Source organism: Cucurbitaria berberidis (assembly GCF_010015615.1).
Source record: "Cucurbitaria berberidis CBS 394.84 unplaced genomic scaffold K460scaffold_1, whole genome shotgun sequence".
Lineage (NCBI taxonomy): Eukaryota > Fungi > Ascomycota > Dothideomycetes > Pleosporales > Cucurbitariaceae > Cucurbitaria > Cucurbitaria berberidis.
Window position 1 is genome coordinate 6,161,112 of NW_024468935.1, and position 22,823 is coordinate 6,183,934.

General features: G+C 52.9%; 6 protein-coding genes across 6 annotated transcripts; 3 read left to right on the forward strand and 3 right to left on the reverse strand.

Moving 5' to 3' along the window:
- Nucleotides 1-109: 109 nt before the first annotated feature.
- On the reverse strand, nucleotides 110-4,222 carry K460DRAFT_299235 (uncharacterized protein). The gene is made up of 4 exons (XM_040929792.1): nucleotides 3,264-4,222; nucleotides 1,028-3,215; nucleotides 532-974; nucleotides 110-478 (listed from the first exon to the last, which is right to left on the reverse strand). The coding sequence occupies exons 1-4, from the start codon at nucleotides 3,954-3,956 to the stop codon at nucleotides 437-439; spliced, it is 3,366 nt and encodes a 1,121-aa protein (XP_040794381.1). The 5' UTR covers nucleotides 3,957-4,222; the 3' UTR covers nucleotides 110-436.
- Nucleotides 4,223-7,535: 3,313 nt separating this feature from the next.
- On the reverse strand, nucleotides 7,536-7,892 carry K460DRAFT_351701 (uncharacterized protein; the record flags this gene model as incomplete). The annotated part of the gene is made up of 1 exon (XM_040931581.1): nucleotides 7,536-7,892. The coding sequence occupies one exon, from the start codon at nucleotides 7,890-7,892 to the stop codon at nucleotides 7,536-7,538; it is 357 nt and encodes a 118-aa protein (XP_040794382.1).
- Nucleotides 7,893-14,781: 6,889 nt separating this feature from the next.
- K460DRAFT_351702 (uncharacterized protein) lies at nucleotides 14,782-15,983 on the forward strand (the record flags this gene model as incomplete). Its single annotated transcript, XM_040931582.1, has 2 exons — nucleotides 14,782-15,079; nucleotides 15,142-15,983. 2 exons carry the CDS (start codon nucleotides 14,782-14,784, stop codon nucleotides 15,981-15,983), a joined length of 1,140 nt encoding a protein of 379 aa, XP_040794383.1.
- Nucleotides 15,984-19,365: 3,382 nt separating this feature from the next.
- On the reverse strand, nucleotides 19,366-20,564 carry K460DRAFT_362573 (uncharacterized protein). The gene has a single exon (XM_040932667.1). The coding sequence runs from the start codon at nucleotides 20,281-20,283 to the stop codon at nucleotides 19,546-19,548; it is 738 nt and encodes a 245-aa protein (XP_040794384.1). The 5' UTR covers nucleotides 20,284-20,564; the 3' UTR covers nucleotides 19,366-19,545.
- A 541-nt stretch (nucleotides 20,565-21,105) lies between these two features.
- On the forward strand, nucleotides 21,106-21,531 carry K460DRAFT_275182 (40S ribosomal protein S30; the record flags this gene model as incomplete). The annotated part of the gene is made up of 4 exons (XM_040928018.1): nucleotides 21,106-21,160; nucleotides 21,213-21,217; nucleotides 21,351-21,455; nucleotides 21,508-21,531. 4 exons carry the CDS (start codon nucleotides 21,106-21,108, stop codon nucleotides 21,529-21,531), a joined length of 189 nt encoding a protein of 62 aa, XP_040794385.1.
- A 589-nt stretch (nucleotides 21,532-22,120) lies between these two features.
- On the forward strand, nucleotides 22,121-22,718 carry K460DRAFT_373739 (uncharacterized protein; the record flags this gene model as incomplete). The annotated part of the gene is made up of 4 exons (XM_040934605.1): nucleotides 22,121-22,144; nucleotides 22,194-22,523; nucleotides 22,572-22,599; nucleotides 22,651-22,718. The coding sequence occupies 4 exons, from the start codon at nucleotides 22,121-22,123 to the stop codon at nucleotides 22,716-22,718; spliced, it is 450 nt and encodes a 149-aa protein (XP_040794386.1).
- Nucleotides 22,719-22,823: the final 105 nt, after the last annotated feature.

Consider the following 22,823-nt stretch of genomic DNA (forward strand, 5'->3'; position numbering starts at 1 on the left):
GTGATGGGTGGAGCAGTGTGCGGGTGCTGCTCAGGCATCTCGAGCAAACCGCGCGTGGTCCAAACTCGATATCTGTGTATCACTTGCAAGTTCAGCTCAGCAAAATTATACCGGGGACAAGTGCGTTGACTTACCACACACGGTAACAGTACTACCAGTCTATGCTCCTATAAGCACAAGCATAGTACTACAGCACCTCTACACCAGTGTGTTACACTCAGATTTCATAACTAGTATTAGTATTCAAGCCAACATAAATCAATCAAGCACTGGGAGACGGCTTGAAATAACAGGGAAATACTTTTGATCTGCAAACATATGCCAGATGGCTACTCATGGTCTATCGAGGCACCCGGGCGCGGTGCAAACAGCCCTCTATCAAACGCCGTACCATGCAATCAAAACATCATGCGTCAACTCCAACCAAGGAAAACATCTATTCGGCTTCATCATCAGTGTTGGGAGGCTGAGGGGTGCCCTGTTGATCAGATTAGCATACTGTTACATCCAAGGAGAATGACAGAAACATACCTTCGGGCTGTTCAACCAATCAATATACCTCATTCTTCTCCGAACCTCCCTCTCCTTGACCTCCTTCTTAGTCATCTTCTTCTTCTTCTTCGCCTTGAACTTCATGTCGTCCTGCGGTCCCTCGGCATCACTCATAACGGGTGTGCCGGTCGTGCTTGGTGCCGCGCTGCTCACGTTGCTGCTCACGTTGCTGCTTCCGGGTCGGGAATCCTCGAAACGGTCCATGTTGACGGCAAGATGGCCCTTGTGCGTAACGCGGCCATCGGCGACATGCCATTGCTCCGGGCACAGGGCACCGACGAATTCTTCGTTATGGGAGATCATAATGACACCACCCTTGTACTCGCGGATTGCGACGGCGAGACCGCCTAGGGAGTCGCGGTCAAGGAAATTGGTGGGTTCGTCAAGGACGAGAAGATGGGGGTTGTTCCACATCGCACCAGCTACACATTGTTAGCTCTTTCGAACAGAAGTTGATAAAAAACAGTTCACTTACCCAAGACAACCTTAACCTTCTGACCTCCAGAGAGACCAGAGATCTCGTTGTGATTCGCGATCTCAGGGTCCATACCCAAGTCTTCAAAGTGCTTGGAGATGACCTTTGGTTCCAGCACACGGTATCCGAGACCCTCACGAGACGACTCGTGATCGTCAAACTCCTGGATCAGCTTCTGGAAACCCCTATCAAGCAGGGTCTCACGAGAAATCATCGTGTTCTCCTTGGGCAGCATGTGCATCCACTTGACCTCATACTGGAAACTCTTCTTGTACTTCTGGCGACCAATGAGTGCTTCAATCTTGCGTCCTCCCCTGCCGTCACCTAGGTCAATGGGTGTCTCCATCTGCGCCTTGTCTGAAGCAGTCAGGACACGACTTTGCTTCATCAGCACTTCGCGATCGTCTCCATTGGCATATCGCCACTGAAGGTACTGGTTGGGTGTCTTTTCCATGTGCATCTCAACGTGCTCGAGAGCGTGCTGCTTGATATATCCGATACGCAAGTTGGGGTGCTTCTCAACCTTGCCCTCCTGAGGAACAGTCTCGCCAGTCAGCATCTTGATGAGCGTAGATTTACCAGCACCGTTGGCACCAATAATCGCGACACGGGACGACAAAGACAGATTGCAAGAAGCATCAGTGAGCGACGGCTTGGATGAGCCAGGGTAGGTGTATGTGCAGTTGGTCATACGGAGAATTGAGCGAGTGTTCGACTTGACTCCAGTAAGAATGCCGGGAGGGGGGAACTTGAACTGGATCATCGAATCAGACAGAGTGTAGTAGCTCTTGGCTTCTGGCTTCTGTCTGACGAATTCAGCTAGGTTACCCTTGTAACAGACCAGCTTCTTCTGCTCGTAGTGGTAGATATCTGTGCAGACAGCATCGAGGAAACCAGAGTCGTGGGAAACGATCAAACTGGTGATATCGGTGTGACTCCGCAAGTACTGCTCCAGCCAGGCAACGTTGGCGACATCCAAATGATTGGTAGGTTCGTCGAGAAGCAGAACATCGGCTCGCATCAGCATGGCACGAGCCAAAGCCAGCTTCATCTTCCAACCTCCAGACAAGGAGCCGACCTTCTCGGACTGTCTGCCCTCAGGTCCGGAAGTAAAGCCAACTTCTTCCAAGACGTCAATGATGCGCTCTCTGCTCTCGTCCTTGAACCTTGGGTCCTGGACAATGTACTCGAGAATCGTGATTTCGGCATCTTCACCCTGGTTGTGCTCGACAAAGCATGTCTTGACCTCGTCCTGGGGAGGGAAGCCTTCCAACTTGCCACCTGCAATACTGCGCATGAGTGTGGACTTGCCGGCACCGTTGCGGCCACAAAGACCGTAACGATGACCCTTGAGGAGGCGGAGGTTGGTGTGGGAAAGGAGCAACATGCCACCGTAGCCCAAGGAGAAGACAGCGTTGACGATCTCGGTCTCGCCATCATCTTCCTGAACAGGTTGGCCAAACTTGCGGTGATCTTCGTCCACGTAGAACTTGTGCACGGCCTCTGCCACCTTCTCGGCGTCTCCGGTGTTGAGCAACGGCTCCAAATAAGGAGTAATGAGTTGCGGAATGCGCTTGAGCTGTCGCTCATCAATGTCTTCAGCAATCATCTCTGAGATGTATTTCTTAGTGAGTGCCAAGACCTCTGCGTCCCCAGGGAAATTGAGCAGGGTACCAGCGGTACTGATCTGCTTCTCTATGGTCTTCGCGACGTCTGACGGCTCAGTTCGGGCAATAGCGCCGCTGTCGACGTTGCCATCTCTGTCCGACAAAGCCTTGTCAATGACATCCAACGCACGTTGTCCAATTTCTCGGACTTCTGGCAACGAGGCGCGATCTACAACAGACTTGACACCCGGCCTCAGCTTTGGCAGGAAGGCGCGGGCCTCGATAGGATCGTGGACGAGCTTGGTCAGATTCTCGACGACAACGACAGTCTGACGTGTGACTTCTTGGGAAGTGGAAGGAGAGTTCAGGGATCGCTCAAGTAGCGGTGTAACCATGGCAAGTACGGGAGACGTGACAATAGCGACAAAGGTAGTCTGCGACAGGGCATGGATGGCCTTCTGCAGACTCTGTGTGGACGGATCCTCGATGGACTTGACAAGGAGCGGTACCCGGGGTGCGATATCGTCGTTCTGGAGGAGGGTAGTGAGGCTGTTCATCGTCTTCAGCGCCTGTTTTGTGACCTAGGTAAAATTAGCTTTGAGCCCTGACCAAAGGTTTGGTGATTGTACCTCAGACTTGAGGTCGTGCATGCCGGCCTCGACAATGGGAATCAGTCCCTCGAGCTTCTTGCCCATGGCCTCGCGCAGGACATCCTTCTCCTGCTCTACCTCCAAGCTCTCCATGCCCATCTTGGCCTTGTCTGCCATACGGCCGATAAGCTCATATGCGCCGACAGCGCCTTGCCACTTTCCAGATTTCTTGCCCAGATACTTTGCGAGCACGGGCAGCAGACCGAAGATCTTTGCCTCGGCGCTCAGATTTTCAAAGAGCGAATCGAGGGCATACTTGGCCGACTCCTTGACCGAGCCTGTCTTGTCTGCGAGCGCATCGAGCACCAGTGGTACCAGAGTCTCCTCTTGTACGAGGAAAATGGCCTCTGTCAGCCTTTGTGCCCGAGTAAGGCGCTCAAAGAAAGCGCCGAGGGCATTCATGGCGCCCTCTCTCCGTACCGCATCCTTCTTGTTGGTCGCCGCCTTCTTAAGCTCGTCGAGTACGCCATAGCCCTTGAGCCCACGGAAGCCCACCGAGTTCTGTAGGACCGTGGTGAGGGCGTAAGCAGCGTCTACTGAAGAGTGCGACGTTTTCGCCGTGATGATGCTGGTAACGAAGGCCGTGACATCCTCTTGTGAGGGCGCCGGAGCCGCGCCGGCCTTGTCGACGACGATAGCGGGAGCCATGGGAGGACTCTCCGAGTGTGGCATCTGCAGACGAAAGGCGTCTTCTTCTTTGCGCGAGAGGGATTTCTTTTTGGAGGGGTCCTTATCGATATGAAGGGGATTAATCGAGGGCTGAAGCGTAAGCGGCGCCCACAGCGAAAATCGTTGGATAAAGGGTATAAAACGTGTAGAGACGCCCAGCACAAGAGTGGAGAGTCTATACAATACAAAAATGAACAGAAGAAGGGAGAAGAGTGCACAGAGAATGCGTTGAGGGGCGGTGGGCTTAGTAGTTGGGCTCGAAATTATTCTGACCGCGGGTCAAAGCGCCGCCTTGTTGCACGTTTTTCTTTGCCCGCACTAGGCCGCTCCAAGCCCGTACAGTTGAACCAGCCAAAGACGAACGTTGCAATTGTAGCAGGAAATGGTGGCAAACGCAGTACGGTACTTTGGTTCACCTTGGAACATCCTTCACAAGTTTCCTTTTCCGGCCGTGATAGACAAGACTGTTCTCCAGCTGAGGGCATTTCCACCTTCTGTGGAACCTACCTTATCGGGAAAGTTGACTAAATCCGTCATTGCCCGTAGGCGCTGTCACTCTAACTGACGGTGAAGACTCAGCACCGCGCCACAGATAAGCGAACATGCAAAAACACCAGGATTTCAACGTATCTGGTGGGCCAGCATAGAAGTACCATGTTTATTCAAAGTACTATCGCGGTTGAGCCTCCGGTTCACAAGGCGGTGAGCTGCCACGCCGTCCAATCACACGCGCGCTATTGCAGCACTCACGTCAAACAGCGACCTCCTCTTGATGCTCAGCAACCATCTCCTGCTTGATATCCATGTCCATCTGCTGTCTCTGCTCGTCTGTGGCGTCTGTCAGATGCACGACAAGTGGATCACCGAACAGCTCCGCCAGCTCCTCCAGCGATTTGCCTTTCGTCTCCGGGTAGAAAAATTAAGCTCCAACCAATCTTGTCAGCCATCGGACCGCCGCTGAGGGCACCTATGCACGCCCCTAGGAAGACTACAAGTTGAGATACGAACTTAGTCGTGTGTCACAAGCAGTTCCCATGCCACGTCACTTACAGAGGGCGTTTACAGCACCAAGGATGTTGTCTACCCAGGCTGAAGTACTGGTAGAAGCCTGGCTGGCCGAAACGAGTTGCGAATGAAGCAAACCCTAGTGAACTGCTGGTCGAGAATTCGAGAAGGGGAGAACGAAGTACCAAATCCATAAGTGAAGCCCCAACGGCTACTATGAGCCCGACAACGATATTGTAGCCACTGGTCTTCGTCATCTTGTCATATTGAGACTGCACAGTCAAATCTTATGATAAAGGACAACTAGCCTGTGTCTGGAGATCGACAGGACAGGCGTGGCTTTATAGCCTCTTGGGCTACCTTGTAGCTGGGTCGAGTCAAGACATGTGTGGTCCGGGGAAGTGGCAACCCCATGGGGTAGTATGAATCGAGTAGCATCGAATCCTGGATATAACGTCCTAGTATGCCCAGGTTGAGCACAATGATGGGTGCCATGCGGGAGACGATACCCGCAATCACGGAGATCAGTGTAGCCCCACATTGACGACCCCATTGAAACTGCTGCCTACCCAGCCATTCCTTCATAATCTTCCTAAGCTTCAATTCTTAAACTCTTGACTTCTTGGGCATATCTCAACTACACCCTTCAATATGCACATCTTCAATCTACCCTTAGAGCTACTCCATGAAATCCGTGGTCAAGCATCCAAGTGCGAGGGTTAAAGCGTGGCGTTAGAATATATAGTAATTTGTAGAGGTAGCCTACTGTTCCCGAGACGTAATCTGTTACCTGAACCTACTATAGGAATCTTCGCCGAAGAGGTTCTACAAGCGTTGTTGATATTCAGGCTTCTCGATCCCTACTTCGAGCCCTCCTCACACAGCCAAACTTTACCTTGTCCCCTTTCTAAATAGCCTACCTCGAAAGTCGGGTGCTAAACGAACCCAACAACGGGAGCCCAGGTCTGCTTCGGATTCGTAACGTCGCTGAACGGCTGCGTCAAGAATGTATCGACGGACGAGATGTACAAGACTACATCAACAGCCGTGTCCTTTGGTGATGGATATCCGGAGACCGAAGAGATTTTCTGAGGAGAGTGACATTGAGAATGACGTCTACGTAGCTGCGGTATATACGCAGACGATGCCAGTGATAGAAAAATGGATCACAAGCGGGAAGCCTGCACCAGACCGTAGTTGGCTCTTTGGGTCAGCGTGACACCACGCATCTAGATATGGCAACCACACAACCCTGACGGCCATGATGACTAGCCGTAAAACGGGCTGGGCTCAGTCTCGACGCTCGAATATGCTCTCATGCGTTGCTCTGACGGGACGCGTAGAGGCCACACGGTTCGTCTATCACTTTCAAGTTGATGAACGACCATGGGCGTTTGTCAGGAATGGGAAGCCCGATTATGCCCACCAAAACAAGTCCCATGTTAGCACAGCTATACACCCCAAGCAGAGAGGTTTTTGACTTTGTCATAGAGAAACGGAGGATTCATTGCGTAGACAGGGAGTTCGGAGCGAAGCAATATACGTAATTGCTGTGTCGCTGCGCCTGTAGAGGCTGGGTAGATATGGCAGCTTGTTACCTGGATCTTGGAGCGTGGGTGAACGGCCTAGATTGGGTGTTCGATGATGTGGAAACACGTCCACTTGTTGGCGCAGCATATACGGGCATTAGCATGTTGTCAGGTTACTGCTAGCACGCGGCGCAGATACTTCTACGCCATTCTGGAAGTCGAAGCACAACATGGACATCTTGCCATCGTTCAACTGCTACTTAACCATAGAGCAGAACCTGGAGAGGGGCTGGCAGCAGCTGCGGCGAAAAGCTATATGGATGTTGTTGAGGCACTGCTCAAACACGGCGTAAACTTCACCAATGGCTTGCTACCTTTGCTAAAGCAAGCAGTTCTGCATGAACATGAAGCTATTTCGACTTCTAGTAGAGCGAGGTGGCGGCGTACTGGATGCGAATGCCTGCATGGAGTGCGTGAATTTGGCCGAAGAGAACGGGTTAGAGCCAATGTCAATGCTCTTGAGCGAAGATGAGGTAGAGGTTGATACTGCTGTTTAGACTCGCACATGTCGATTGAGTAGATAGATGCTGACTTTCCTTAACCGGCGATGGTTGGGGCAATCATCCGGCTTGATCGCGTGAAAACAGTTTACTGCTCGCAATCATTAAATGAAGCTACACTAGCCACTTGGCTCACATCAGATGCGTCAAGTTGATAAACATCCAAGAGGCTTGGTCAGCACTCCAAGGAGTACAAGGTGTAGCAGGATAGGCTCTTATCAGTCAATCAAGCCGATTTTCCCGACAAAAGCACTACCCTTACGCGACCCGCAGGAACAAGGTAGTGTGAAAATGATGGTGTGGTCAGCATCGCATCCATGGAGCCGGTGCTTCAAGAAAGTGCCGTGTGCGACTTGAGCCATTGCTTTGCTTGGTTGGACGCGTATTCGATGATGGTTTAGACGTCGTCTGAATGTCGCACTAGCATCTTAGTAGGCTACTCTCTGGCTATCTGTCCGGTAAATGCTTCAGTGTGGCACACGTGGTCGTTAGTTCCTTGGGTCCAAGTACGGCTTGCTGGTATATCCGTAGCACAGCCAGTCAATCGCTGGTACCGAGGAGCGGTTGTCTGACGATGGACGATCATCATCTCGTCTACTGAAGATACCAAAGTTATCCCGTTCAACCTTGCGCTTCCTACTGGGCACAAGTCTGACGTGCCACCCATACGCTTCGACCGCTGCCATCTGCCGGGCCGCAGTCCGCTTTGGTATGCATCCATCGCTTAGAGAAAGCTCAGCCTTCTCGAAGCCCTCCTCGTGAGTGAGACAGCCCACCCACGCGATCAACGCTAGGATACGATCACAAGCAGCGATCACCCGCCGCACAAATACTCGGGGATACATTGGCTGCGCATTAATATAACAATTATAGGCCCTTTATTGACAGCGCGCCGTTGCCGCAGTATAAGTATGCGGTGCTAGGATCAAGGTTCCTGTGTAGACGAAAAGGACGTCGAGGACGTCACAGGCGTGGAGTGAGATCGCCCTCGCGTATGCAGAGTAGATTATTGGGTAAGCTTTGAGAGACGCTGACGATAAGATTGACCGTTTATTGCGATGGATCCCCGGGTGGGGATGGGGGTCGGGAAATTGGTACCGTGCGGGGCTTATTTTAGGATTTTCCGCCTATTACGCTGCACCGTTGTAATTGCTAAGCTGAATCCTGCAGTGATAGGCTTCTGTCGATAGCATTGTAAAACTTGCAGCCCTGTGGTGGTCCTGATCGCCGGGTACTCTTGTCGATACAACGTGTGCCGTTCATGTCGTCACCACGTCTTAGGTGTCCCTCAGGCGGTCGCAGAGGATCGGGGTATCGTCGGCAGCAATCGAGATTGATACCAACGTCTTGATGGAAATTACCCACCCTTTGGCATGCGTCATGGCTGCCCTCGTCGGGTCTGTTACCCAAACCAAGCGGTGACATCTATCAAGTTTGAACATTGCACAGTCAAGGAATGCGCTCAGCTTACCAACACGAGGACTCTACTGCCTGTATGAGCTGCATTGTCCACGCGATACAATCCGTACTATGTAGTAGTTTGCTAAAGATTAGGTTTTCAATATTCAAGTGCTGCATAACTTGACACACGTATGGACAGGCACTTCCGACAGCCTGGTTGCCGCGTGGGCTGTCTGACATTCAATAGAAGGCGGGCGATGTTGGTCTTGCCCACGCTCATCGCTTACTGCCCTATCCTGTTTGTCAGTTCAGTTAACTCGTCTACTAACAATAAATACTGCAGCAGTAGCTTCGGAGGGCACTGTGGCTGCTGCATGAGAGCTAGACTCTAGTTCTCGAATAGGAAGTCCTCGCTCAGAGCACTGCGTCTTCGTCGCAGCCGAAACTCGCTCCAAAACGCTCCACTGAATCTCAACCACAATGTGACGACTGTGCAGATAAGAGCGGAAAGAGATTCGAGTGCGGGTTGCGTTCCCGACCTGAGCCCAAGCATGACTAAGTTGCTCATATCATTTCCTCACAGCAGATGAGCTGCCCACAGTTCCGGGTCCTCCCCGCGAATGAGGAACTGGTATAAGATCGACGCATTAAAAACGGGATTGCAATCCTGCGCCTCGTTCACATCGCCGATGCTGGAGTTCTGGGTGTCCCGCGGCAAGTGTCAGACAGACGTGGAAATTCAGAAGTAGGTGAATGTTCCAGTCGGCGAAGGCAAATCTTCCCCGTAAACAATACGGGCAAGGTCCGTGGTTATGTACAGCGGCGCTTCAGCGTGGTCCTGCATTGGATATGCAACTCTGGACCAATCGCAACATGAAAGAGACAGTCATGAAGCCCGTGGTAGTACCCTTTCACTATAGATCTTCTTCTGGCAGTGATCGGCGTCGATCACAACTCCTTGATTCTTGAAAAGCATCGGGTCCCTCAGGCAAAGCCAGTGGTGGGAATGTCCCGGCGAAACCAAGCCATCTGCAGCCGTCGTACGACTCACACCGTGCGAGCGTGGGCTGCCGCGTAGAGCGCCATCAGCAGCCTAGCATGACATGGGTCTTATAAAAGTATCAAGAGCTTAAAAGGATGACGGGACCAACGAGCCGGATCCTATAATCATCCGATCATCGTCTTCACCAGTCTTGTTTTCGGACTTCTACCTCTGCCCTCTGAGTGGCGACCGAGCCCGATTCAAAGCACGGTGTCAGATGACCTAGGGCTCTGAGCACGATGGAGTTGTCCCCGATAGCGTTTGGTTGCTGCCGCAAGGCCCTGTCACTCAACGGTCACGAATGAGCTTGCATGTATTCAGCCATGCGGTGGAGACCATGCTGGAAGATTCCTGCAGTGACAGGGGGATCAAGGCAAGCGGACGCGGACGTTGGTGGGTGGGCCCGAAATATTGACAAGGCTAGAGGCAGAGGTCTGTGTCCAGTTATCTTCTGCCGGGACAGCCATTGCACCTTTCCAGTCGACGTGGGCGCGAGATGATACTAGTTGGTCCGGTTCGAAGATTGCAAGGAACCCTCACCCCATGGATCGAAATCACGATCATCCAAGACTTCGTTTGAGATATAACTGTGCAGCTGCTTTTGCAACGCCCAAGATCTAGCGGGTGAACGGCTTGCATGTCTTGCATGTCTTGCAGGAGTGGATCTGGAGGTGTGAAGTAAGCTGAAACAGGGGGGACTCGACGAGCCGCTCTCGTATCGTGTGCCCTATGCAGAAACTCGATAGCCTCCAAAGCAATTCATCATGTCCCCAATACCAAACACGGAAGTTGTACCGAACATTATGCTTGTACGCACGGCACAGCCTTTGGCGATTGCTATCCAGTACTGGACAATGGAAGGCTGATTTGCCTTTACCCGACAAACACGACGAAGCCTCTGTTCCGGCTGATCTGAGACTTTGCCGCATTGCATTTCAGGGCAAGGGGTGTCTCTGGTCAGCCGAGCGCATCAAGAGGTGTCGGTGGTCCGGATTCAAAGGATCTGCGCCAGCGGTTCTAACGCCCATGTCGTGGCGTAACTGATCCGGAGGAGCTTCTCATAACGGTGAACAAGGACCAGGGCCGCCCGAACACCGTTTTTGAATAATTTCCGCAGTATGGCATTTTGTTCTCTATCCACCTATTCGGGCCGCATGCTGGATCGCTCCTGGCGATGGTTCCTCTCCGGGCACGCAAATCCCTGTGTCTTGATAAGCAGCGATTCAAGCAACCTCCGATGTACGTCAGTAATGACAGGAGTTCAAGTCACAGCGAAGGCGTATTTCGGATACGTGTGCGCTCAAGATACCTTTGTCGTATGTTGATTTAGTGTTGACTTTAGCTGTGGCGAGCCTTGAATTGTACAGCTGACGCGGCTCGAGGCTTGGGCAGATTGCCGTCGAAGATTAGTCGCGCACAATGTGTTGATGCTGCTCACCTCAAGAGCCCAGCGTTGGCGTACCGATGAGATGGTCGCACCGTGATCGAAGGAACCTCGAACCTGCCGCGTCCCGTATCTGGATATTGCGAAATCATTTCGGGCGGGCAGGTTTCAGCTAACCGCGAGTAGTCGAGCACACCGAGCTTGACTGTAGGATGTAAGTGAGTCGGGATGATGCTGTACGACATAGTGGAGCAGCAAGGTAATTGCAGGGCCATCCCGATCGCCATCGTCCGCGTAGCAGACCATGTGTTCTGAGCGAAGTATTTCGGGTCTTGTGTATGCCAGGTTCTGCTCCTCTCGCTTGCTCTTGGTGTAATCTCATCTAGCTTCTGCCGCCTCACTCTCTTCTTGGGTTCATTTCAAGAGTCGAGAGATGAAATTGCATAAGCGCTACGATTCTTTTTTGGTCGTGGCAAACCGAATCCTCTTCGAGCCCAATGCTTGTACTTCTCGGTCTACGAATCGGCAGATGCAAATGCTGAAACGATAAAAAAAACATACCAAGATACGCGCTTCTCCCATTGAAGGGGAAGGGTTTGCGTTCGCAAGTTGCTCGGATGTTGATGCCGAAACTACCGAGAGAAGATTTCGCACCTGACTAAAGACCAAAGCCTTACAAGTCATTTCCCTTCTGCGAGACCATAGCATTCGACGCGGGTCCATTCGTAGTGTCGGCGCGGAGCGTGTCCCCGGAGGATAACTGTGGGCACAATTCATTTCACACAGGGTGATCGACGTCGTACTCGTCTAAGAGAGGAGCCAGGCGGCATCAAGTCTCAGTTTTTTTGGAGGCTTTCATTTCGATATCATATGACTTTGGCCGGTAGCGGCAGATCATAAGGATGCGGTTGGGTTCTAGGGCCAATGAGAAGGGATGGGCTTACGCTATTGGGATTGGCGCAGAGAAGTGCGTAAAACCCTCATGACACTGGGGACGGACCCGAGAATCGGGCAGAAGAACGGTTTCGCTACCAAGCTTGGGAAATAACATTGCTGGCTCCTCGCAAGGAGGCTGTCTCCCTGACGCTTCATTCGACAGCCAGCAAGGCCAGGAATCAGACAGCCTCGAGAGCCTCACCACGTGTGGACCAGGAGCAACTTCGGAAGCGATAGCAGTGGGGATGCCGCTGCCTTGCCGACTCGTGACTTTGCCACGCCGAGATGATCGCTCGGTAGCAGAAATGGAGTCTCCGGTGGAAGCAAGCATGTCCCGCAGATGACAGGTCATGGTATGGTCCAAGTCTACATATCCCTGCTAATCCCACGCACACTAAGACCAGACAAAGCGCCCCTGGCTGATGCTCTTCCCGGAAGATCATGCACATTTCCCGGCACAGCACACGACTCGCTTAGGCGGGTTCATTGCCAGCAAATACAGTATCAATGATGTTCAAGTTGCTCAACGGGTTATAACCTATGTTGTTAAACCTTGTTTAGTGCTCTGCGATATGCTTTCGACAGCATTGCAGCATACTCCAAATCTCAGACGACTTTAATAACCAAGAGCGGTGCCAGATCCCGGGGAGCAGTATTGCACTGCGCGAATCGCGCGCCCCTCAGCCATTCCCAAGTAGGAAGATTTTCCATCGATACAAGCCGTGGAATGTTCATCTCGCGCACCGTCCGTGCGCCTCTGACAGCTGGAAAGGCAACATGGGTGACACAGTTGTTCGCTGCACGCAATGAAGCGTGCAATTCTGCACACGGTAAATTGACATGTTCTTCTGGAGCGCGGGGAGACACGTGGTATTGGGTGATACAAAGTCGAAAGACGCTGTGGAACCATGATCTCGAGTCTGTCTTGAAGATCCCAGGCGGGCCTTCGGTAGATGTGCGTCTCCCCTGTTTGCATTGTAAGCAACTCATCACTGCCGATCTCAAAGAGGGTACGCTGCGGTGTCATGACACTCGCTCGTTGTGCTTCGAGAAGGCGCACCAAGAAATGGCCGAATTATGGGTGTGGTAGCGGGAGGTAGGCTGCATTTGAGCGGATGGTGACAGCCAACGTGGCTTCAGGGTTAGCTGCATGCACTTGTGCTGATCGACCCGCCTCTTCTCAGAGATCCTCCACAGACGAACCGAGCCAAGGCTAGGAATAACGCCGCTATCCGCCCTGGCGGCGCCGAAAAGACCTCGCGTACGGGGGACGGAGACGGTTGCTGAAAAAGGCATCCCTCGCTCCTCGCTCTCCCGCGCTTGCCATCGTGCTGAATCTGATGCAGGCGACGCAGCCTAATGATTAGTGGGAGTAAGGACCTTACCGTCAAGCAAAGGTGCGGTGAGAGGTCGTGGGTTGAGGGTGTGTATGCCTTGCCATGCCGCCCGTCATGGCAGACGTGTGACACAGCCCTCGTCCGCCTTCATCCTGTATACTCGATGCTATGCTCCGCTTCGCCAGCGGCTGCAGCCATGAGCGTAATCCTGTCTACTCGCTGCCGTGGACTTTTGGAATTGCAGTCCTGTGAATGGCCCGTCGACTAATCGCTGGCGCTCACTGGTGGCCGGCCATGTCCCCACTAAGGAACGGCATTACACAGCTTTCGCTCTTTGCTCGCTTGCCAACTGTGCCCTTCATTCAACCCGCCAAATGTCATACGTGGGATGGCAGCGATTTGGTGTAGTGGTGTAGTTTGTTGTTGGATACGCAGCGGCACCTCATGTCGGCCGATGCTACGCAGAACTGGGGTGGTTCAAAGCGTGTAAAGCGTGCAGAATTGTTTCTGGGTCGTCTCATGTTGTCCCTTTCTGCATCCCAGCAGCGTCTTGCCGTTCCCAAGCGTTCGGCCCCCTGCGTAATCCTTTGTCAGCCTATTCCGCACTCGTCTCAGCGCCCCGGCGTTGCTTTCGCTGCACGAGGCGTCGAAAGGTGCCTCCCGTCGGCGGATCTCTGGCCGTGACAGCAGCCGCTCTGTTCACATTCTGGGACCGCGCCCGACGCACGCCTCTTGGGAGAAACAAGCCCATCAATCGCTCACCCGAGCGACCGTGCAGGCGACCCCCTGGCCTCGTCGAGTGCCCCAGGCATTGCATTTGCATCTGCAGGTGGTGGCAGCAGCAGCAGCAACTAAGTAGTCGGCGATACAACAAGCATACATGGTCTCGACGAGGGTGTGCCGGTGGTCTGGGAGCAGCAGCAGAGGGTGAAGATGTCCGGCCAAGGTTGTTCCGATCCGCTGGTAAGGCCGTCTCTGGTCGGCGTCCATTCACTCTCTCCCGCCAACGACGGACGGTACCCAGCAGGCAGCTTGCTTCCGATGGCCCTCGAGGATTCTCCTCAGGATTCTCCTGGAACGGTCGATCTGCAGTGCATCGCGGCCTGTCCTAGGATCCCGACCAGGACCCCTGCGAGCCTCTGGTCCCAAAAGCGCTCTTTCGCCGGTGCAGCGTAGATTGGGCGGGCTGGGATTTGCGCGAGCGCATCGCTCAGCCAAGGCATTGCTGGCGTACGCATCTTCTGCTCGAAACTAAACTGTCTTTGTCCGTCATCTGCATTGCCGTTGCAAGGGCTCTGAGCGTCCAGCTAACCGCACCTGGAGGTGGGCTCCTTCACAACGGTCCGCCGCCTCATCGCCCGCTCAAACGCAATTTGGACAGGGAACGACTCCCCCCACTGGCGACGCTACGGTGTGAACGGGCTTCGTGCTGAATCTCGCCCACCTAGTCGACCCTCTCTACTTACTTGAACGCTGCAGGCCCGAAGTCCTGGCCCTGTACACCTGCCTGTACCCGTCCCTCTGACTACCCTCCTCTCCATCTCGTCATCACTGCCGCATATCCTCTCCCCATTTCCCACCTCGCCCGTTACGCAGCCTCTGCTGTGACCCGTGACCCTTCCTTTCCCTTCTCCATGGCAATGCATCTGGCCAGTATGGTACACGGTAACGTGAGGGAGCGTGACGCTTTCCAACACGCACAACACTCGCCCTACTATCCAGCACCGCCGCCTCGGGCATATCCTGGCGTCAATGTGAATGTGGCTCCCCAGTCCTATCCTGCACCAGCACAGCAGGCCGAGTACCACCAGTATCAGCGCCAACGGCCGCAATCACCGCCTTCGCCGCCTGCAGAGGAGCAAAAGCCCTCGCTGCCATCCATTTCACACCTGCTCGAGTTTGCCGGGAGTGAAAAAGCTGCAGCGGAAACAGGTGAATACTCACTGTCCTATTGCATCGTACTCGGCTTCCTTGCTAACATACACGACTTGTAGTTGCTCAAAGTCCTCAGTCACAGCAGCGCCAGTCGTCATCGCCACAACCAAGGCAGGCACAACATAGAGGGGCAGCCAGCATGCAGCAACCACCACCACCATCACAAATGCAGTCGAGCCGCCCAGAGCAATGTAGCACCTATGCATCTGTTCCCTCAGGCTCCAACCCCAGGATGACACTCCCTCCCACGCCGCCAATGCACCCAGACGTAGCGCATGATGGCAACCAGTCCCCCTCGGCCGCTTCGAATCACTCTGCTGCTTCGGTACCCTACTTCGTCGGCTCATCGCTCAACAACATGGAGCCGCACCACCAGCGGCAATCTATCTCGTCCATGCCCTCGGTAAAGCGAGACTCGATACCCTCCCACAATGTGTCTCCGTACAGTGCTGCTTCAGTCTATGGCCAATCGCCTTATGCATCTTCACCCGGCGCTGCGTCAGCGACGTCATATTACTCGCCAGAGCAGCACTCGTACAACGCCGCAAACATGTACGCCCAGCGACCCCTGCCATCAAACTTCCAGCCGCAAGCCATGCCACTGCCCGTTCCAGTACCGAGCCCGGCGGCGAACAGCTCGAACCCATGGCAACATCACCACTACATCAGTACCGCCAGCCAGTCCCAGTTTCCACAATCGCAGGATCGCTACATCTGCTCGACATGCAACAAGGCCTTCTCGCGGCCGAGCAGCCTACGCATCCACAGTCACAGTCATACTGGCGAGAAGCCCTACAAGTGCCCACAGGCAGGGTGTGGCAAGGCCTTTAGCGTACGAAGCAACATGAAACGACACGAGCGAGGCTGCCATGCAGCAACGAGCACCACCCTTACGACCTGACGATCCAAAAAGCCAGTTTCAATTGTCTCTCATCAATCGTCCGGAACGGTTCAGTCTCAGTACTAGTCTTCCCTTGTCGGACCAAGCGAGGCGTCATCTCAGTCATTTTGGCACACATCGCCCAATGACACCATTTCACGGCGTTTGGAACGGCGTCTTCTCACCCTCTTGCATTTCCCTGGTGTTTTCTTCCTTTCACCATCAATATCCTACGTCGCTATCAACTCGCGATACTGTACGTTTATCTTGACCAGAAGGAGCTCTCTTACTAGCGAGGAACCTGGAAGAGGCCTCATATCCCTTGATTAGGAGTATCAGGGTGCATTATTGGATTTTTACCTGTCTGTATCATAGTAGGGAGTCTGCTTCAAGCGCTATATGCTTCAATGTGTCGAATCAGACCAAATCAATATTTTCCCGCAGACATCAAAGTGCTTCTCCTACGTCGACTGTATTGATGTGGAGGTGTGAAGCTAAGGGCTATGATTGTTCCAAGGTTTGCATTAACAGTAAATCTGCCGCTGGCCATGCTGGAAACTGATCATTGCAGGTTTAGATTAGACACTCACCTCGAGTCTGAAGGCGTTATCGACGGACACTTCGAGTATCTCGAGACCTACTTGCCCGCGCATCGACCACTCCACGTCAGCGGATTTGCCTCCTAGGTCGCTCCCCTGTCCTCGGAGTATATATGACGGAACAATAACAACGCATGGACCCTGGTACCACCCCCAAACAATACCCTGCGCATATTCCGTGTTCGTGCCTCGCTTGCCGACTATAATACTGCATGATACCATCATGGTATGGAGAAGCAAGACAATTGCTCGCCTACGCTCTCCTGGGGTCACTAGTTTGTTCAGATACGGAATACCGTGTCTCATACACCAGGAAGCGACGTGATAGAGCCGCATGTGGCTTCCGCACAGGGCATATTGAACCTTAATGTCTCCTGGGGCGTCATTCAGGACAGCACATCATACCTCAAAGCGACATTAACGTGTACTGCTATTCGAGAGCCTGCGTCGCTCATCCTACCAGATGGAGGCCTAGGCCTGAGCTTGTACTCGAAACTCTCCAGGGCGAACCACCATGTGTTTACCATATGACTGGGTTCGAATTGCGTATCATACAGAACAACATGGGATCGCGCTTGCACTCGAAGTGGTCCCAACCATGACTTTCAAGGGAAAGTCGGACGTCCATATCAGTCTGAGTTCGGGTACAGTTGAGAAGGCGCATCCCGTTAAAAAGCAAGCAGGAGACGGCACGAGGCGGAGAAACCAGCCCCACACGTCCTAATTGACACCAGAAAAGGCAAACAATTTCGAACTCCTATCCACATGGAAAAGCAACTGCTAGCTCTCTTTTAAGTTACGCCTGACCACACGTTCGTATGCGCTGCCCGCTCGGTATGTGATTAACTTTAGGCGAGGTCAGCCACGGGAACGAAAAAGCAACTGCGGGTTGAAGATGACGAGCTCCGACCTTGTTCCCAAACCCTCCCTCGAATCCGCATGCAGGAATCCAATCATAATTGCAAATGACGGTGGATTGCCAGTACCCGCTGGTCTTTGGGGGCATGATCGGCGCATCGTGGAGAATAGACTGATTAGCATTGTAGTGATATGTTCGTCGCTTGTGTTTCAAGTTGGCTTCCTCAATTTCGCCATCTTTGCCTAGCCTTGGGCCGTGATACTAGCAATGTCCATCGTTCATCCCCCGCTACCAAGATACAACTCAGGTAAAGGATGAGATATTCGGTTCCATTTCCGTCACGACTTGCCACGTCAAGAAAGCGGTCCTGGAGGTAGGTACTTCCAGTTAGCGCGTCTTTGAACCATCACCGTCAGCGGTCAATACGATCTTTAGTCTCGAAAGCAGCGGGAGGCGCGCATCAACGGGGTCGCTGCTCGAAATAACCTGTAATAACGTGCATCTTATGGTCTGAAACCTTCTATACGACCCGATTACCAATTTTAGCAGCCTGCGCGGCTGATTTCCGGTCTGGTCCATATGCCCTCTTATCGAAGCTCGAACCTCATTACCGAGGCATCGTACACGACCCGGATTTATAACCTAGCATGACTGCTTTACACGAAGCAGCACCATATTGCAGGCTCTACCCTAGGACTATGAGCTTCTAGAAGGCTTTGACGGAATGACCCATCCGTCGAGGGACCGTTGTCCCCTCTAATACTCTAGGAGCACAGGCATAGCAGGGAACGTGGGCTTTGGAGCACCCACTTTGCTCACCGTCTTTATCGCCCGGGGTGCCTTCTTACAATGATCGAATTATTATCCCGAGGCTCGGTGCAGCATGCCTGGAGAGGATGTGGGTTGCATGTCGCAGATGAAGGTACCCTGCTACAGGCGCATTCTACGGGTCTTGGGAGCGATGATCGACGAGTAGGTACACCTATTCGGGGAAATATGGATTCACATTCTGTGCAGACGGAGCGGGAACTTCAAACACCACTGCTCGACCCGCCTTCATCGATGTATGGTTGCGACTCGAGACCCATACAATATTGTCTGGACATCCGCACCATCCGCTTCAAGAAGCATGATTCACGACTCACTAACATGTGACTGCCCCGCTCCCTCTGTCACTAAAACCCAGACAAAAAGATGACCTTCTATCACTTTACGAAGATGCTAGTGTCTCAAGGTATGGGCTCCGGCCCTAAATTCCCTTCGCATCTACGGTGATCCCGGAATCCGGTAAATATCAGGGTTCCGCCCTGCGAGTTTGCGCCAACCTTTGCGCCAAAGTTCACCGCCGCTCTTTGCATTTCCCAAGGGCTTGAGTCAGGTGAATTTTTCCGTCTGTATACGGCCGAAGTCATTGCGCTCCGACACCATCGACGTTGCTGAATCGCGCAAATGATGCCCAAATGATCCTCGTGCGGTTTCACCTTTGCGTCCCTCATCGGAGCAAAATCTGGGTCGCTAGCGGGAGCTAAGTGGCGCGTATCGCGCGCATTGGACAGGCTTGCGTATGTACGACTACGGGGATGATGCTCGTAGGCAGTAGGTGATTAGTGATGAGGCTTGCATGCGGGAAGAACGCTGCACGAGGGGAACAGGATGTGAGGTTCGCGTACACGTAAGTGCCGCATACCTTTTCGACCGGAAATTTGGTGCCCACTACATGCAGCGCTGAGCTCACAGTAGTGTGTGTACTACTGCTGGAGAACAGTGATGGTTCGGACGCCTGAACTGCTCGCTTCTGATTCTTGCCCTAGGTGACGATGACGTAATCAAAAGCATGGAGTAGCATGTCAGACTAAACCTTTGCATTGACTTTGCATTGATGATGATTATGGATGTATTCACATTGATTAATCACTAAATTTTATTTTCTCCATGTCAATCTATCTCTTATCATCATGTATTCATGCATCCACAAACTGATCGCCAGTAGATATTATCAGGGCTGACCCGACTTCTGGTGTTGAGTACGAGGAGGGGAGTATGTCAAAGCTACGTATGTACAATAGCGAGATCCGACTACGAGGGCGATGAAAGCTCCTCAAGGCCCATTACCACAGTGAAGGTCTCATAGCTCGAGAACGTCCTGCTCTTTTTCTAGCCCGACCCACGACTTCAAGCTACCCCAGCGCCCTTTCTTCTCACCAGGCAGTCTAACACTCTCAATCTCCTCGGGCGTAACACTCTGCCACTCCTTAAGTGGGATCCAGCCAATGTAAGCCACGTTTCCAAATCCACCGATCCAATAGATTTCCTCGACTACCAACCTCACCCACTTGCTCGAGTGGACAGGGTTGCCAGGTAGCCACCATGCAGCGTCCTTGTGATACCCGACGTAGCAAGCCGTGAGTCCCGCTTTCTCTACAGCATCAGCATCGATCTCCTCAAGGCGACCGACAAGGGAGAAGCGAGGCAGCGATGCTGGGCTACGCCACTTGTCGTCCTGAGGGTGCCAGCGCAGGGACATGGTGATGTTCGAGCCAGCGTCCACATTCTTGAAAGACGTCGCGATGTTGATGGCGAGGATGGTGGGGTTGCCAGTTTCCGGCTCACAGTCGCCGTAGTAGTCCATCAGGCCGATGGGTACGCCCCCAACGTCTGGGCGGTCCTCGGTCGCATGGGTAGAGGGGAAGACGGTCGCGAGCGTGCCGATGCTTTCGAGGCGGAGGATGCGACGCGCTTGGACGGCAGACTCGTGAACCGTCGGGATCGAGTAGGTAACATCGTGATGTGTCTTGGGGGAGATGACGCTTGATGCCGAGGTCAAGGAGATGACGCTTAGCAGCGTAGCCTTGAGGTACATCATGCTGAAGTCAAGAGCAGATTTCTGAGAAGGAGGTATAGATTAAGTGGTAGAGGTTTTATATCACCATCGGCTTGTGGTGATGGAGCGGGGGATGGAGGAGATATCAAGTGAGGAATCCTGGAATCAAGTCGCGACCTCGGGTGGGCAGCCAAGGTACCATTAGGCCCATTCTGGAGGATGGCGTGAAAACTCGTATGATTGCGACAAATTTTCTTCAAAGATTCTGGTGGACACATGCATGAGTATCTTTTCGATGTTCTGAGGACTATAGATGCAAAGGTAGTCAGCGAGCCGAGATGATGCCGCCCCTTCGGCGGTTTGCTATTCTATCTTATCTGATGATCTCCTCAGCAGGGCGGGGCTGTGTGTTCTTGGATGTAATACCACCACTCTACATTTCACTTCGATAGTATTGTCATAAATATGAAGAATGTATAGCTCTCAGATAAGATAATACCATAGAGCCTACACCCTGAATTCTCTGTGCATCTACATTCGGCGCGTTCTTGCACCCCAGGTTGGTTCATGTTCGATCCAGTAGCGCCAAGCTAGCCTCACACGTGATCTCGGTTAACCCTTTGGAACACAGCGATTTCGACCACCTTGCCGCCGCCAGAGTCATCGACACCTACGACCGCACTCGCAGCCTGTACGTATCCCAAGAACCTCCACATTCACACTCGCGGCCAACCGAACTCCTGCAACGACACGAAATTTCCGCTATCGCATCCGATCTGCACAACAGAATCGCTGACCGGACTTTGCCACACAGATCTCTCCGTCGACAACTCATCAAACTCATCGAACCCATCAACCGCAATCATGGGTAAGGTTCACGGCTCCCTCGCACGTGCCGGAAAGGTCAAGTCTCAGACTCGTAAGTGCCATGCCCTCCTCCGACTGTAGATATAGGAGCTAACAATTCGCAGCTAAGGTAAGCACTCACACCCTTTAAACACCTGGATTCTCGATCGCGCGACATCTCTCCGCCCTTCCGAAACTACCACGTCTGACCCGCAATGAATGGTCTGGATATCGAGAATATAAGCTGACGCACTGGACAACAGGTCGAGCCTCAGGAGAAGAAGAAGACCCCCAAGGGCCGCGCGAAGAAGAGGCTCACTTACACCCGCCGCTTCGTCAACGTCACCATGACCGGTGGCAAGAGGAAGGTCAGTAGAGGCTGTTCTCTGTGATGATCTACACATATTGATATTGATGCAGATGAACCCGAACCCTACCGCATAAGCAAACCACAAAAGGAGGGCGTTGGAACGAGCACGATGAGCTAGAGAATACGATCATGAATTCGGTTTCCTCGGGATGATGTGACTCTGGATCAGAGGACGTGGGAATCACGACATGAGGTGGACGTTGCCACGGCACGTCTTTGTGCAGCAGCAGGATCCCACACTTTGGGATGATGGGGCATATTCATGGCGTAAATGTACATTCGGCTTTTGCACGGCTACATCACGGAATCTAGCTGCTTGTGTCTCCATTCTGGTTTCCATCTTTGTTGCTTGAGTGCTGTTCGTCTTTCTGTGCCCTGTCTTACCCACCACCATCCATCCATGCTCGTAATTTTACTGCCATGCTCCCGTGCATGTTCTCGCGTACTTTTGACATGACTTCCCCGCAATATATGTTAATTGGTGCTTTCATAAGGCTGCAGGTCTGGTTGGCCAGTTTTCGCCTCAGGTGTGAGCTCCAGCCAAGCAGGCACAAGCGAGCTAGATCGACGTCACAGCCGAACCTCACTCCCAAGCTCCTAGAGCTCCATCCGAACTTCATTCAACAAGCTACCCATATCTCATCACAACAACCTACAGCAACCATGTTCAAGCGACTATTCGGAGAGGTATGGTAATTGTGCAATTACCACTTGTTTTTTTACTGACTTTGTCTAGAACGGCGCAAAGAATGTCGTAACCCTCTTCCACAAGCCCTCTAGCCAGGCTTCCACACGCGTCCTCACCCTCCTCAAGCAAACGCACGCCCAATCTGTCGCCCATGCCACTGAAGACCAGGCATCCTCGCACAATGCGCAGGACAAGGCTGAGAGGACTGACTTCGAGCTCGATGTGACTGAAGCCCCGCCGACCAGCGACCAGCTTAAGAATATCCTGGAGTATTTGGGAGGCTCGAGTGCGGCTGGGAAGGTGATTAGCGGGGCAAGCGATGAGAGTGATGCGTTGAGGAGGCTGAAGGCAGACGGCGGGGCGTTTCAGAGGCCGTTGGTGAGTCTACTCTGCCCTGACATTAGGAACAATCACTGATGTCTGTAGGTCGTGGACTGGAATCAAGGCAAGGCAGGTATGTTGCACTCGTCGCTATGAATATTTTACATGTGACTAATACGTGCAGTTACTGGGGAGAATGAGTCTGAGATCCTGAGCCTCTTGCGCTCTGCTCCGAAGGAGACTAAGGCATAGACTCAATGACCAGAATACAGCATTCCTCACCACTCAGCTCAGCTCAATATGCATACTTTGACTTGCGGGAGCAACTATCGGTTCAAAAAGTAGATATGGCTTCAC